The sequence below is a fragment of the Crassostrea angulata genome, chromosome 4 (genome assembly GCF_025612915.1).
Source record: "Crassostrea angulata isolate pt1a10 chromosome 4, ASM2561291v2, whole genome shotgun sequence".
Classification (NCBI taxonomy): Eukaryota; Metazoa; Mollusca; class Bivalvia; order Ostreida; family Ostreidae; genus Magallana; species Magallana angulata.
In genome coordinates, this window is record NC_069114.1 from 23,570,786 (window position 1) to 23,587,083 (window position 16,298).

Sequence of the window (16,298 nt, forward strand, 5' to 3'; positions counted from 1 at the left end):
TCCGCTATACCAAATAGTTACACAAAGAGCCACGTTTTGTCAGAAGTGTTGGCATTGTGTTTCTTTTTTTAAATTTCGAATGAATTGTCTATCTTTTTTAGTTTTCTTATTAATACATTACTATGCATTTTGAACACATACAATGCGCATGAATTTCCATGAACTACTTTGCTGCACGATGAAGAAACGGGGATTGAATATATAATTCTTGTTGCAAAATTCAAGGCAGCAACTGTTGAACTTTTTAACTTCTACTAGACAGACTTATTCTTTTTATAGACGCTTACAAAATTTGGCCGCTCTCTGATGCTTTGCCGACATTAAAAGCATGAGAGAGAGAGAGAGAGAGAGAGAGAGAGAGAGAGAGAGAGAGATTTTCAGTCTTTACTACACAATATGCATAAAGACACACCAAAAGAGCCCGGCTTTCAGTACTTCAGTACTTTGATTCATTTTACTTGCTGCTGACTTTCTCTCAAACACGCTAATCGATTGACCTCGGATTGTAAAACTCACGTGCAAATCAAGTCGCCATTTAACATGTACATGTATAAACAAACAATATTTTACGATGTTTGTAAGATTTTCAGTTCATATTTTTTGTAAGCAAATAAGGGATTAAAGACATGCTGTAAAACGTCTTATGGATTTCACGGCGTGTCAGCTCGTGTATCTCTAATTTGCAGCAAACGCTAGCTTTTTTGTGAGAAAAAAACAATCGGTTCAACTCATGCAATATTCCATATACATTTATCATATGGTACATTGTGAACGGTAATTTAAGATATAATAATTTTGTTCACTTAACAGTTTCTGACGAATTTTTCACACTAAACTGAAATTCGCAATTTAATGAGCGAAGTACAATCTGTGACTGTGATTAAATCTTTAATCCATATGCGCCCGTCTCTGCTATAAGAGAACCCTTTCTTTGGTTTTGGGGGATTTTTTCGCAAACAGACTCATGTACGTAAATATCGCCCCTTTTGTTCTCAAATAAATTTTAACTCGCGAGTACAACTCTATTATGAGCTTTCTTTGATATTTGTTTCCATTTACAAATCTGCAGGCATATATAAATGCGCCAGTTTGTTGCGACTCGCAATCGAAATACACACAGGTTAGAAAGTGTCATCACTCAACGAAATGCTACATCGGCCTTAGCATATACATCCATGCTATATTTGCGATAAATAATGAAACATGAAGGTAAAAGGTAAGGTGCTTCATAGATGACTGTAGTATTCTGCTGAGCTACAGAACTATAGCTTTCCGGAAATATTGCCGGGATTTGCAGACCCTAGATCTATTGTATAGACATGCAAAAAATAAAATGAAAGAAGAAGGTACATTTTCCTTCAATATTTGCCCTTAAATTCAAAAGTTGTTTAAATCTCATAAAAATACACATATGCCATCTTGAACATGTGTATATATAAAATACCAAGTTATACACTTTTTTCTTGTTTCAAAAAATAATTATGACTTCAACACTTTGGCATAATTCTAAGATTTGGTCAAAAATGATGAAAATGGCACTTGTTCTCATAGTTTTTTGAAGAGAAAAGTGTGTCCGCAGTCGTCGCCCACAACGAAATTAATACAATTTTTGTGATATAGCATGATAAAGTTATTATGTGAGTTTCATCGTGGGCGACAGCTGCGGACATATTTTTCTATTTAAAAAACTACTAAGGAATTGGTGTCTTCTGCTCATTTTTATGAAAAGTTCGGGAAAATGCATTGTTTGTGACGTCACAATTAACCCTGTGAAAGTCTAATCAGGTAACTATTTATAGATTCTTAATGTATTGGTATTCTTGTGAAAATGAACGTTACATTTCAATTTCCTGTGATATTTTTAAAAATCACGCTAAAACAGGGCCAAATATGACTGAAACTGTACCTAGTTCTTTATATACACAGCTGTACGGTCAGAAAAACATGCGTTTAACTTGGATTTTGTTTGTTTGGTGTTTTTAAAAACTCATTTTGAATAATTAATCTATATTTCTTGTAAGTTTACTAGAAATGTTTAATGTAGCAAGTAAATTATGCGTGTTAAAGTGTACTGAGAAGCGATAAAATATACATGTGACTTTCTTAATTCATTCAAATGATTTAAATAAATCTATAGCTAAATACAATAAGACAAATGTACTTTAAAACGTTGATTAATGAAACTGCCACGACTGAATATTGTATATTTTTTTCTCAAATTTTTTAATAACTTTTGTTGAGAGCAAATGGAAATAATCCACTACAGTCGAAGATAAAATATTGATTGACTGTTTCATGATGACTTGCATTTTAAAAGCAATAACAGTTTTATCAAACAGGTTCTTGCAAACCATTCCGTTTTCTGTACACCTAAATGTATAACTGACTATGAGGACAAAAGCAAGTGTGATGGTCCACAAGCAAGTGTGATGATGCAACTTTTTGGGGGGAAAATTGAGGGAAAATGTTGTCGAGAGGGACAATAAACATACTACATGTATGCCCAAATAGTTAGTAAAAACCTGATAAGTATTTTATCATACCAAATCTTTATTTGTTCTCGTTACTTTGAGAAATCTACAATATCTTTAAAGCACAATAGTCCAATCCACACTTTTCAAAAGTTGTTCCCCTTGGTGGGGTCAACCCAAAGGTCAAAAGGGAAAAAAAACAAAATTCCCCTTCTTTATACAATCAAATATTTGGGCGTACTGTGAAATTGCTTTGGATTTGATTTATTCATTCAATATATATGTGGTGGCAACCCACATATTTAATGAGTCATTCTGGGGCAATCAAAATACATTTGTGTAGTACATGTATTACCGGAAACGGAGTTTTAATGTCAACTGATATAGATTCAAACATAGATACAAACATATAGATACAAACATATAGATACAAACTTCTATACTACAAAGGCTACTGTGATAAATCGATGGGTTTTCCCCAAAAGATGACTATAAAGAGACAAAACATTTGTAAAGTGTGGATTGTGAACACAACTACAATTTCCACAGAATTATCCATGTGAGTAACTCAGGACCAGTTGTGCTCGTACATATATGAGATGCTGGCTGTGGATTTACGACAACAATAATTTCCATACATGTAATATGCCACTTTCAAACGGTGCCACTGTCTAACAGTACTTTCAGTATTTTGATTTGTTAAATATTGTGAAATTAAAAAATTATAAACCTGTAAAAGTATTTTAATTGTAATGTACATCAATATAGACAGATGTCCCATATCACTTTAATGTTCCTTGACACACCAATATTTATTTGATGGATAAACAAAGAATCTTTTGATAGATATAATATCACTAAACAAAGACCGATATTGGCTTTTAACTACAATATAAGCATCTTAAGATTCTTAATTGTTATTCCCTTGACCCACAACTAATACTTGGTTGTTATGTAAAGCCCCTTTCACAATTGGCGCACGACCACTTTACACCACTTTGCGATCGAAATTTTTTAGCTTCGCAGGTCCTCTCGCATATGTTGCACGAGCTCTCACATTCAGAAAAATTAAAAGGATATGCTGTAACAACTTTTTGGGGCCTCCTTATATGATGAATCTACACCGAGTTTGTTGGTTTTTCAGACACAATTAAATAAAAAAACAGTTTAAAACATTACGGTTACAGGGATAAATGTATTATCGCTATTCTTAAGAAAAAATTACAGCGGAAAATCATCTTGATTTGTAGCCATTTGTTAACGTTTATTTTGAATAAAGCTGAAAATAAAGGGTGGGCCTTAGTAAAAAAGAGCGATATGCCTGTCAATACATTGCAGTCTGAGGCATATTGCAGGCACGTAGCATCAGGGGGGGCCTGGCCCCCCCCCCCCCCCCACTTTTTCTCACAGCATCAAATTTTTTAAAATTTACATATAAAAAATGGAATTATCATGGAGTTGGCCCCCCCCACTTTTTTGGGAGTATGTAAAAAATTGATATGTAAATAAAGAAATGAGGAGTGAAATTTTTTTTCCTTGTCAAGATTTTTTGGATGAGTCTGGCCCCCCCACTTTCAAAAACGATGCTACGTGCCTGTATTGAGAGTGGGGGGGGGGGGCTAGACCTTATCGGGGGGGGGGGGGGGCCTCCACCCAGTTCTGAAGCCTATGCATTGATTATACATGTAATAGCTCTTTAATATATCACATGACAACATTTTTCATTTGAGTGTATTCATCAATCAAGTGAGTAAGGTTATCAAATGTCGCACAAGTTCATGCCTGATAAACAACAGTCGTTTATAATGCGGAAGACCAATCAATTTCTTGAATGTTTGTAATTTGAGCGCTTTGAGGTACAATTTTCTTCTTTCACATAGAGGAATTTTTTTAAATTAAATACAATAACTAGCATGTACAATGTAGTTGAAGATGAATATGTACCTATGTGCATATTCTGATATATATAATTTGATCGTTTTATAAAGTGAGGGGGCAGAACTAAAATAAAGGGAATGGGAAGTTAACAGTGTACCACCACCAAAAATTTAGTTTTATATCTTGAATAGGATCTTATTTTTGGTAAAAATGGTATTCATAAGGGTAAAATGTCAAAGATTAAGTGTAGGAAAATAAGCATAAAATTTGGATACAGTTTATTTTATGGTATTCTTTTTTTGTTTTTCTACCGAGGGGCCATATGGCACAATATCCTTTGATGTTTGAACACCCATATAAAGCCATCGTTGCTCAGGTGAATAATGTGGCCCGATGGGCCTCTTGTTATATTTTCGACTTCTTCTCCAGAACCACTGGGCCGATGCCAAACTTAGCACAAAGCATCCCTAGGTGAAGGGGATTCAAGTTTGTTTAGATAAAGGGATACGCCCTCTTTCAAAGGGAGATATTTAAGAATTATGAAAAATTTGTTGGTATCTTTAAAAAATCTTTTTAAAAACCAATTGGCTAGAAAAGCAGTAATTTATATGGAAGCATCCTCAGGTAGTGTAGATTCAAGTTTATTCAAATCATGATCCCTGTGGATGAGTGAGGCCCGATGGGATGTAGAAATTTTACATAGGAATATTTAGAGAAAAATCTTTAAAAATCTTCTTCTCAATAACTAATTAGCAAGAAAAACTGTAACTTGTGTGGAAGCATTCTCAGGTAATGTAGATTCAAGTTTGTTCAAATCATGATCCCCAGGGGTAGGGGGTGTCAAATTTTTACATAGGAAGGCATAGATAAAAAATCTTTAAAAATCTTCTTGAAAAGTATTTAGTCCAAAAAGCAGTAACTTGTGTGAAAACACAGGTTGTGCAGATAAAGTTTGATGAAGCCATGATTCCCTAGAGAAAGGTAGGACCAAAAAGTTGGAGGGGGGGGGTGTTATATATATGAATAGAGAAAAGTCTTCCTACAAATACTGAAACAACAAAAGGGGCTTGGTATTTACCATAAAAATATGTGGATAAAAACTGGCAGATTTTTTCAATTTTTTTAGCAAGATCTACTGTAATAAGATTTCAAGATATTTTGATTTTGATGCTATAATGCTGATTTGATCAGAGTTATTGCTATTGTTGCTCAGGTTAGCGATGTGGCCCTTGGGCCTCTTGTTTAATTTAACTAATGAAAAATCATGTTACAATATATTACAGCTGTATCAATGTTATTGTTGACAAGTCGACTGTGGGAGATCGTTCATATGACATGTGGGGTCGTGTGTGTATAAGAAAAATTGGTTTGCATATTCTACCATGCATGATCGTTTTTTTGTCGTTTTGTATTTTTTTACAGAATGCTAGGATTTATTCTAAAACAGGAACAAGTAGTTTTTAAAACAATGTGAATTTAAACCTTTTTTATAGAAGAATTTTCACAATTGTTTACATTCAAGTACATGTATTATGTCAGTGCTAATATTTTGTGTACTCAGTCTATATCAAGCATCCATCCAATCATTGAACATAATTTTAATCATATTGTAAGAGAGACACGTTGAATGAATGCTGCCAACCTTACCCATTCCCCGTTCAAAACTATAAACAATTATTCCCCAAGTTTTCGTTCAAATAAAAATGATACATATTCCTTTATGTTACTTTGTTTAGACATTCATTAAAATTTATTAAGATGCATTAAAATTATTTATAATGTTTTGAATGAAAATGTAGTTGTTCCAATTGCTGTAACCAAATGGAAAACAGATCTAACGGATTATAATGTTGAAGATCTTACTATATGTGACATTTTTAAGATTTGTTTTAATACTACCAAAGATTCTTCTGTACAATGGCTTCAATTTAGAATTTTACACAAAATTCTTCCAGTTGGTTTCTACCTTAAAAAAATTAATGTCAAAACTACTGACATATGTGGGTTCTGTAAAAGTAATGTTGAAACTATTATACATGTTTTTATTTCTTGTGAGAAAATACATACCCTGTGGAGTGAACTTAGTTTATACATTTACAGAAAGACCTCTGAAAGAGTCGGATTTAATATGTCTAATATTATACTTGGCCAACTTCCATTGTCGTTTCATAACAAAGTCATTAATTTTATAATTCTTTATATGAAACAATATATATTTTGTTGTCTTATGTCAAATAAGATTCCATGTTTAATTGGTTTCCTTTGTCATTTAAAACTAAAATACAATATTGAAAGATATGCTGCAGTACAAACTTGTAAATTACAATATTTTGAAAAATTATGGGATAGTTGGAAATGTATCTTTGATGCTGACATCTAATCTATTTTCATTATGACTATTTTTTCTATTTCTGTTTTGTCACTTAAACTTTCTTTTTTTTTTTTTCTTTTTATGTAGGCAAGTAACCACTAAATAATACATTTAGGTGTTTTTTCATAAGTGTGGGTGTGTATGTGTGTGTGACTGAATGTCTTTTCTGTATGTTTGTTCCTTGAAAAAGAAATAAATTATAAAAAAAAAAAAAGATGCATTAAAATTTAGAATGAATAGAATTCAATCAATTAAGTACTATATATTATGGATAAATGGGAAGTGTAAAATTGAAATTCTTTGGATCAAGGTAGCAAAGAACTATATTTGATATTAGTCAAATTTTGCCCCCATAATTCGCTAATTTTCAAGTGATTCAGGTACATTCATCTGTTGTGTTATTTTATAAAAGAGTTGACATAAAATATGTTTTTCACCAATTTATTTGATTTATTTGCACTCACTGGCAGTATATGATGTCAGGAGTGACGTTATTTTAATAATTCAATCAAAATCAGTCAAAAATTGACATTTTTCTAATCTTTTTTCTTTGAACAAGAACAAACTTTTTGTCACTTATTAGTTTTGAAGAGATACATATTTGGTGAAAATATTTTGTTTGTTCAAGCAGTCGCTCAATGTTTCCTTAAAGAAAAACTGCTTCAAAACAAGCTGTTTTATGCTAAAAATGGCGGGAAAAGGTAAACTTTATGATGTCATATTTTTAAATTGTGGGCACTAAAATCAAAAAGAAAATTATGAAAAAACTTCAAATGTATATTTGTTCAAATAAAACAAAGAATTACAGTAAAATGACAATAATGTTCATTTAAGGGGGCCATTTTAGGCTCAAACCATATATAGTCCTTTACCTGTATCTCGCACAATTAAATCATACATAAGGGAATCGGATTACATAAACAGCAACTCGTTAAAATGGTGTATGAATTCTATCATATCATTTACTTGTAATAATAAAACTGTTACAGTACATGGCTACTGTACATGCTACTTTTCAATAAAACACAAGTATATTGTAATACAAATAAAGCAATACATTTTCTTAAGTCTAATCTTTAAAATTAACTTTGATTTTGCATGTTAATTGGTGTAGAATCGTTTGTTTGCATATTTTATCATTATCATTTGTGTATCATGAAAATTCAGTAAGTTAGTGATCGTTCGGGTATCCTGTGTAATTCTTCGTGTATTGTGTGTGATCATCCCTGTATCAGATTCGAATGTGTTATTTGTCAGCAATAGCGTTGCTACCATTGTAAACATATCAAATTTTATTTTCTGTGGAATACTGACTGTATACTGTAACAGTTATAAATCGAATTATACATTTATTAAACATTACTCGTAAAACATTTTGTTCTTTGTGTTTACAGTGCCTATGGGGAGGGCCTTTTCCTGACCATACAGACAAGTCTAATTGCCTTTCTTATTCTGTTCTTTGGTGGTAATGCAGTTGGAGCTTTTATGTTCGGAGCACTGTATACAGGCATTATGGGATATCTTCTATCTGGACTTTGTCCAATAGCTGTACTCAGCGCTTTACAGAGTATCAACATACCTATAGTTATTTTAAGCAAGGTAAGATTGTTTCATTTTTTTATTACCTTTTTAGCTCACCTGAACAGAAGGCTCAAATGGACTTCTCTGAACAAAATTTGTCTGTTGTTGTTATTGTAAACTTTTCACATTTTTTTCCTTTTCTCTAAAGACAATGGGCCAATTTCAACCAAATTTGGCACAAAGCATTACTGGGTGAAGGGGATTCAAGTTTGTTCAAATGAAGGGCCACACCCTCATAAAAGGGGGATAATTTTGAAATATTAAAAATTGTTGTTATTGTAAGTTCACCTGAGAGGAAGGCACACCTCAGCAGAAGGCTCAAGTAAGCTTTTCTGATAAAAATTTGTCTGTTGATCACACATTTTTATCGTCTTTTCCAGAACCACTGAGCCAATTTCAACCAGGCTTGGCACACAGCATTATGTATTGGGTGAAGGGGATTTAAGTTTGTTCAAAAGAAGGACCATGCCCTCTTTTAAAGAGAGATAATTTAGAATTTTTGAAACTTTGTTGGTATTTTTCCAAAATCTTCTTCTCAATAAAAAAAAGGCAAGAAAACCTGGAAGTTGTGTTGAAGCATCCTCAGGTAGTTTCAAGATTCAAGTTTGTAAACATCGTGTTCCTCAGGGGTAGGGCCACAATGGGGGTTGTCAAATTTTCACATAGGAATATAATCAATATAAAATTGAAAATTTGGTGGTATTTATCAAAAAACTTCCTCTCAAAAACCATTTGGTCGGAAAACCTAAAAATTTTCACATAGGTACCGTAATCCGGTGAATATAATACACACTTTTTCCCCAGCATTTACCTTGAGAAAGGGGTGTGTATTATACATCCCTATAGGATTTTGACATATATTTTCCCTCGGTGAATTTTTTTTAAAAATATTATCTATGCTGACCACAGACAAAAACTGATACTTAAAGTCTGTTATTCAATAAACTGTTTCAAAATGGCCTTTAAAAAATAATTTGAACTCCCTATTCTTTATCTCCGTGTACACCGCTATTACAACTGTTATTAATAGAATGCGGGCTTGGATGGCCACGCACTATTTGTAACCGATCTTTGTAAACAGCTTACACATATTGTGGCTCATTTTTGACCATTGTCATGTAATGTTAATTGATTTATTGCAAATGATTATGAATATAAATAATTCTATAACCTATTTCGTTAATTGAAGCCATTGTTGTGCTCCCCCACCGCTATTGCTTGACACTTTGGGTATCCCAGACACTCCCCTTAGGCTATGTGTACTGTACACAACACAACTATTTGTGCACATATTTCATTATGGTCCAGGCCTCTAATTGATCACTTTGATCGGCATCATTTAAGAATTTAATTAGGTCCGTTATCTCCATACCTGTACACCATCCGTTTTTCACTACACATGAGTTGTAATGACAAAACAATTATATACGTTTGATTTTATTTACAGTAATTAATTTAATATTAGATCTATTTAAAACATTGAAAACAAAATAAAGATTTTACCGCGATGTATTAGTTACAATAAATCCTTATCGAAAAAGTATTGTGTTTTTCTTATTTTGGTAGTGTATTTCCGCAATGAAATTGAGCGTGTATACAAAGTATAACTGCTTTCAAATTGTTGATACTCAGCATTACCGTTTGGTCATTTTTTTTTATGCGTATTATACATCCAAACTAGCTTTTTTAGGTCACCTGAGTCACTCAGGTGACCTATTGCAAGTGGTCTTCGTCCGTTAACAATTTTACATTTTAACTTCTTCTTGAAAACTACCAGGCCAATCGTTACCATTTTTGGTGTGAAGCATAGCGACGATATGAATTTGCTTAATAATTCTTATAAAACAGGAGAAAAATATGAATGTACAAACATTCTCATAAAAATCATTCAAAACTGAAAATTTATACTACTTACATCAAGTGAAATCAATGTGATTTAGTACAAATCAAAATATGTTGCCACAATCACTATACCGGTATGTAGGAAAATCTTACGAGAGAAATTAGCGGTAAACATTTTTGGAGAATTTATTTGGGCATTTTTTCAAGAATAACTGATATAATATGCAAAAAACGGTATAATTCAGCTCGAAACATTAAATTTAGCCGTTTTTAACCGGGTTTTCCAACGGAAAAATCCGGTTATTAAAATGGTGAAAATGGCGGGCGGGCGGCTGCCAAAAGGGTACCCTCATTGTACGGATAACTCCTCCTACAGTTTTCAAGATAGGAAGTTGTTCTTTTGCAGATCAATTGTACATATATCAGAGGTGTGCATATTGCTAGGATTTTGATTTCCGATAATTTATCGAAAAAATACCAGCTTTTGAACTTAGTCATTTTTTGGCAAAATGTTGCATATAGGGTACCCTCATTGTACGGATAACTCCTCCTACAGTTCTCAAGATAGGAAGTTGTTCTTTTGCAGATCAATTGTACATATATCAGAGGTGTGCATATTGCTAGGATTTTGATTTCTGATAATTTATCGAAAAAATACCAGCTTTTGAACTTAGTCATTTTTTGGCAAAATATTGCATATAGGGTACCCTCATTGTACGGATAACTCCTCCAACAGTTCTCAAGATAGGAAGTTGTTCTTTTGCAGATCAATTGTACATATATCAGAGGTGTGCATATTGCTAGGATTTTAATTTCCGATAATTTATAAAAAAAAAATACTAGCTTTTGAACTTAGTCATTTTTTGGCAAAATGTTGCATATACATGTAGGGTACTCCATTTCACTGGATAAGGGTTGACATGGATTATGGATACAGTTTACATAAAAGAAAACCCACATTGACAGCTTTTCACTTGTTCTTTTATATTTTACATAATACGGTTATTATTTACAGGTTTGAATTACTAACGAGAGGGTATTGGTATCGTAAAGTTACGACAAATTTTACACATAAGAATCTCATAAGATGTTTTATGAAAATGAACAAAAACTTAAGTTTTCACTTACGATAAAAATTAATTGTAAGATTGTTTGTGAAAAGAGCTGCAGACGGTGTCCTCTAAGATTGAAAGGGTGGAAAGTCAAGAGTTGGAACAGAAGTGTTAAACAATTATTTGCTTTAATTTTATTAAGCTGTTCTCTTTTATGTTTTTTGTTTAAATGCTCACAGGGAGAGTTTCTGTCTGCCCCTGGGGATGGGGAATGGGGGGCTGTTTTAATAAAACATGTCTACTAGCCACTTGTTTCAGTTTATCTATGAAAACATATACACATTAAACCTATCTTGAAAGTCTACAAATATGGGAAAATTATTTTCAACTATTTTTTTGTACCTTTTCAATATCAGGTCATGCACTCTATTATGATCTTAATATGTTTTTCACTAAAATTATAGGTTTCATAATCCTTTTTGAAAGATTTCAAGCAGGAAGATGGTTGTCATTACAATATTATAATTCTTTTTACTCCAGAATGAAACTCAATTAAATGTTGAGACTCCTCGACAAGTTTGGGCTATGATACTCAGGTGACCGTTAAGTTCTATTGGCCTCTTGTTGCAAAATACCAACAAAGAAGATTGGGGAATAAGATGGCGCAATTGCCCATTTGGTTTAGTCGTAAAAAAGAATTTCAAATTCAGCATTTTTTCAATTAAATATATTTGATACTAGAATGTTATAATGTGAGTTTACAAAATGATAATTTCTAACTATATTCAGTTTGAAATATTTCAAAAAAAACGATAAGAAAAAAATAATAAATCTTTAATTTTGGTGGTATTGAACCCACAACCTAAAAACCCAAGTTCAATAAAGATACCTAACGTCTGGAGCTCTAACCACTGAGCCATTTCATTCATAACTAAGTGAGTTGTTTAAATGCTATATGAAACGTTGGCCAACAAATTTACTGACTTGTATTATTTTTCTAAAACGTTCAATTGCTGAGCTACAAAATGACATTTTTCAACTCTAGTGGGTCATCTTTCCACATTTTTGTTGAGTAAAATCGGTTTAGATTCCATTAAACCGCATTTAGACTGTGACAAAAATATGGAGCTCAGACCCACTCTATGAAAGAAAAGGCATTGAAGTTATAAAAATTACACTATTTGGAGGTTTTGACACGCATACGCCAGTTTAAATCAATATATTGCAAGTATTTAAATATTTAAAGGTTACAACCCAATGTGACGTTAAATATACATTGTTTTAAAAAAAAAAAATTTAAGTACATGTATCAGATTTAATGATATTTTAATTTTGTCGTATCTAATCATTCCTCATATGGGCATTTTACATGCCTTATTCACCCATCTTCTTTCAATAATTTTAAATAATCTTCCTCTTAAAGAGGGTGTGGCCCTTCATTTAAAAAAATTTAAATCCTTTCACCCTCTGATGCTTGGTGTTAAGTTTGGTTAAATTTGGCCCTGTTGTTCTGGAGAAGAAGATGAAAATGTGAAAAGTTTATGAGACCGACAACAGACAAATCTTGATCAGAAAAGCTCACAAGCTTTCAGCTCAGATGAGCCAAAAAGTAAAAACCAATAGGTTAGAAAAGCTGTTACTTGTGTCAAAATATCTTTAGATAGAGTAGATACAAGTTTGTTTAAACAAGTTTGTTGATCCTCAGGGGAAGGGTATATATAACGAAAATCTTTAAAATTCTTCTCTAAAACCATAAGATCAGAAAAACTGTAGCTCATGTGGACGCATCCTGTGGTAGTCTAGATTTAAGTTTGTTCAAATTGTGATTCGCAGGGGAAGGGTGGGACCAGAATAAGGTAGGGGGGGGGGAGTGTTGAACTTTTACATAGGAATATATAGAGAAACTCTTTAAAACCTTTCCACTCAAAATCCATTTGGCCAGAAAGACTGAAAATTGTGTGGAATCATCCTTAGGTAGTGTGGATTCATGGTTGTCTGAATCATGATCCTTGGTAGTAGGAATGGGGCCTTCAATGGAAGGGGTAGGATTATTTATTTTGAACAAACAGAAAAAAATATCTTATTCTCAAAAACTGAAACAACAAAAGAAGCTCAACTTTTAACTTTAAGTTATGTTGAAAAAAATTTGAAAATCTTTGAAAATCAAGATATACTTTGCTAAGTTTTTTAGATATTTTTTACCTGATACTATAAAGATTCAAATTTTCTTCAAATTTTGTTGGCTAGTATTGCTCAGCTGAGTGATATCGATATGGCCCATGGGCCTCTTGTGATAAGAAATATATTTTCACAGTGAATGTTACTAATGCCATAAAACTTGTCTATATATAGCATAAAATAACATATACTTGCAGAGTGTATATATATATATATATATATATATATATATATATATATATATATATATATATATATATATATATATATATATTTCTTCTGTTTTAAAATCAGATGCTACAGGCAGTGACTAACTACCGCAATGGGGGTACAGGTCAGCTCTCGGCTGTTACAGTCTTCCTGCTGTTTGCTGGGTCATTGGCAAGAATCTTCACCTCCATACATGAGACAGGAGACAACCTGGTCATTGTGACATTTATTGTTTCAACAGTATTCAATGGCTTAATTTTTTCACAGATTCTTTACTATTGGAATTCCAAATCAAAGAAGGACTGATATTAATGCATTCCTATTTTATAACACAACATATATGATTACAAACTGGACAAAGTATTGTACCATTGCCATATCAGAAAATAAATTTATACAATCTTGATTTTACATCAATTAAAAAGGCTATTATGGTCATTTGAGTACTATATGGCCCTCTATAGAGCAATAAAAAGGCATTTGATTATTGCAGTAGTCTGCTGCATTGTATAATGTGTGTTTTACATAAATAGAAAAAATCCTGGTAAGGATAGGAGATTTAAACAATTTCAGGATAATGAAATTTATGAAACATATACTGTAGAGGAATGGAAGGGCATGATAACTAACGGGCACTATTGCTACATTAACGTGGGGCTTATGAAAGCCATCGTCTAAATGACAGATGTTGTATCACTTTAAAAATAAATTAGATATGAAACTCTTCTAAAATATTGCAAAACTAGCAAAAAAAAAAAAAATAAAACTCATATTATCCAAGATTTGACAATATGTCGCAGGGTCTTGTATGAATAAATAACGCTGGTACTGAGCTATTCACTGGTTCTTTATTTCGAGAATTGTATATTAATAAATAAAACTTATAAGTACAAATACACTCACACTCACAAACAGTTGCACAATTCATACGCAACATCGCACGGTAATTTAGAATATTTGAATAAAATGAATGAAAAGTAATTTACAATTAATATATTTCAATTACAAGGTAAACGGAAGCTTACCAGGTATCCAGAACTATGAGTTAACAAAATATTTGAAATATCTTGTACAGGTAAGGTTAAGATACACTTCACTGTGACTTCCATGAAGGTAAAAGTCGTAGGGTTGGGAATTGGCGGGATTTTCGTTATTTATAGTGAGTTAGTAAAGTCATGCATATTAATGAATTCAGTCGTAAATTTTTATTGGTCAGCTGTAATATAGTAGTAAAGAATAAACACGTGGTCAATATACACCCGTAAACAAAATCCTCACATGACTAACCAAAACTCATTCATACGTTCACCCATTCACCTCTCATACACGTTCGATTGGCAATGTGCGCCAAATATGAATATGCAAAATATAACAACTGCAACAAATACATAATCAAAGTACTGAAGTACTGACGGGAGTTGATTTTATCGATTGTTATTCATTTTAAAATCAACGATATGTTATTTTGCATGGCAAGTAAATTCCTATAAGTATTTGAATTACGCACATTTTTATAATATGAATCCTACAGGAATTTCGTGAAAATCCAATATAATCATGTTGTGTAATATTCAAAGAATAACTCCATCAAACTACGTATTAGTAATCGAAATAGTTATGAAAAATTGTATGGATCCAAACAAAATTGAACTCTACTCTCGTTCAACCAGACTCCCAGCTGTCTCCGATAATCTCCGACAAGCAAGAGAGACTCTATCCTTGTCGGGGATTTACGGAGACAGCCGAGCGTCTGGTTGAACGAGACTATATTGAACTCTGGCGCAGGAATACATAAAATGTACGACTTCAAAAAATATCTAAATTGTTCGTACTATTTAAAATCTGACTATTTACAAGGTATCTATAAATGAGTTTCCTTGAAGAACAATGCTTAAGAACTCATTACATCGAATTTATTGATTAGAACTAAATGTTGTCAGCGGTGTTGATTTGTGCTTAGGTCCAAACACTGTTTCACTTTCGGTTTGCCCGAGTAACTGCATAGGAGAGTTGATTAAAATCAACTCCCAAAAACAATATATGAAAAGAGGATACTTGAAACCTACTTTTGAGAAGATGCATCAACTGACCATTCTTACATGTATACCCTAGGCTGCAACGAATAAAACATAACAAAATTTTAAAAAATGAATCTAAGTAATGATGAAAAGTGGGTTACTTTGACCTACTTTTGAATATACATTGAAGATATAATGCATAGGCGTCGGAACCGGGGGGGGGGGGGGGGGGGGGGGGCTAGCGGGGGCTTAGCCCCCCCACTTTTTTTGCAAAGTTATACCTAACCATTAGAAACATAGCATGATAGAGGCTTCAGCCCCCCACTTTTTCTCGTAGGAAAGATTATTGTTCCTAAATTTACCTTGAAAGATTGAGAAGTTGGATTCAGAAGCATACTAGCCCCCCCCCCCGGATTAGGAATTTCATGAAGTTGGAAAAAAAAAATTGGGTAAGTTTTTTTTTGTTTTAGAAGAATAGGTATACCCCCCCCCCCCCCCCCCCCCCCCCACGGATTAGGATTTCCATGATTTTGGGAATTACTTTTTCTCAATATTTCTGAGGATTAGTCTAGCCCCCCCACTTTCAATTTGCTTCCGACGCCAGTGTAATGAGGTTGTAAAATACATTAAGTAACAAAGTTTGATGATCATAGGTCAAATAATTTCAAAGTTATAGATTTCATTATAAATCATTCAT

General features: G+C 32.8%; 1 protein-coding gene across 1 annotated transcript in view; it reads left to right on the forward strand.

Moving 5' to 3' along the window:
* Nucleotides 1–13,989, forward strand: part of LOC128179615 (mannose-P-dolichol utilization defect 1 protein-like) — a 29,326-nt gene extending 15,337 nt beyond the window's left edge. The window contains exons 4-5 of the mRNA XM_052847097.1: nucleotides 8,115–8,319; nucleotides 13,668–13,989. Of these exons, the coding sequence (XP_052703057.1) occupies nucleotides 8,115–8,319; nucleotides 13,668–13,889 (427 nt within the window). The 3' untranslated portion in view covers nucleotides 13,890–13,989. The remainder of the gene's footprint in view (nucleotides 1–8,114; nucleotides 8,320–13,667) is intronic.
* Nucleotides 13,990–16,298: the final 2,309 nt, after the last annotated feature.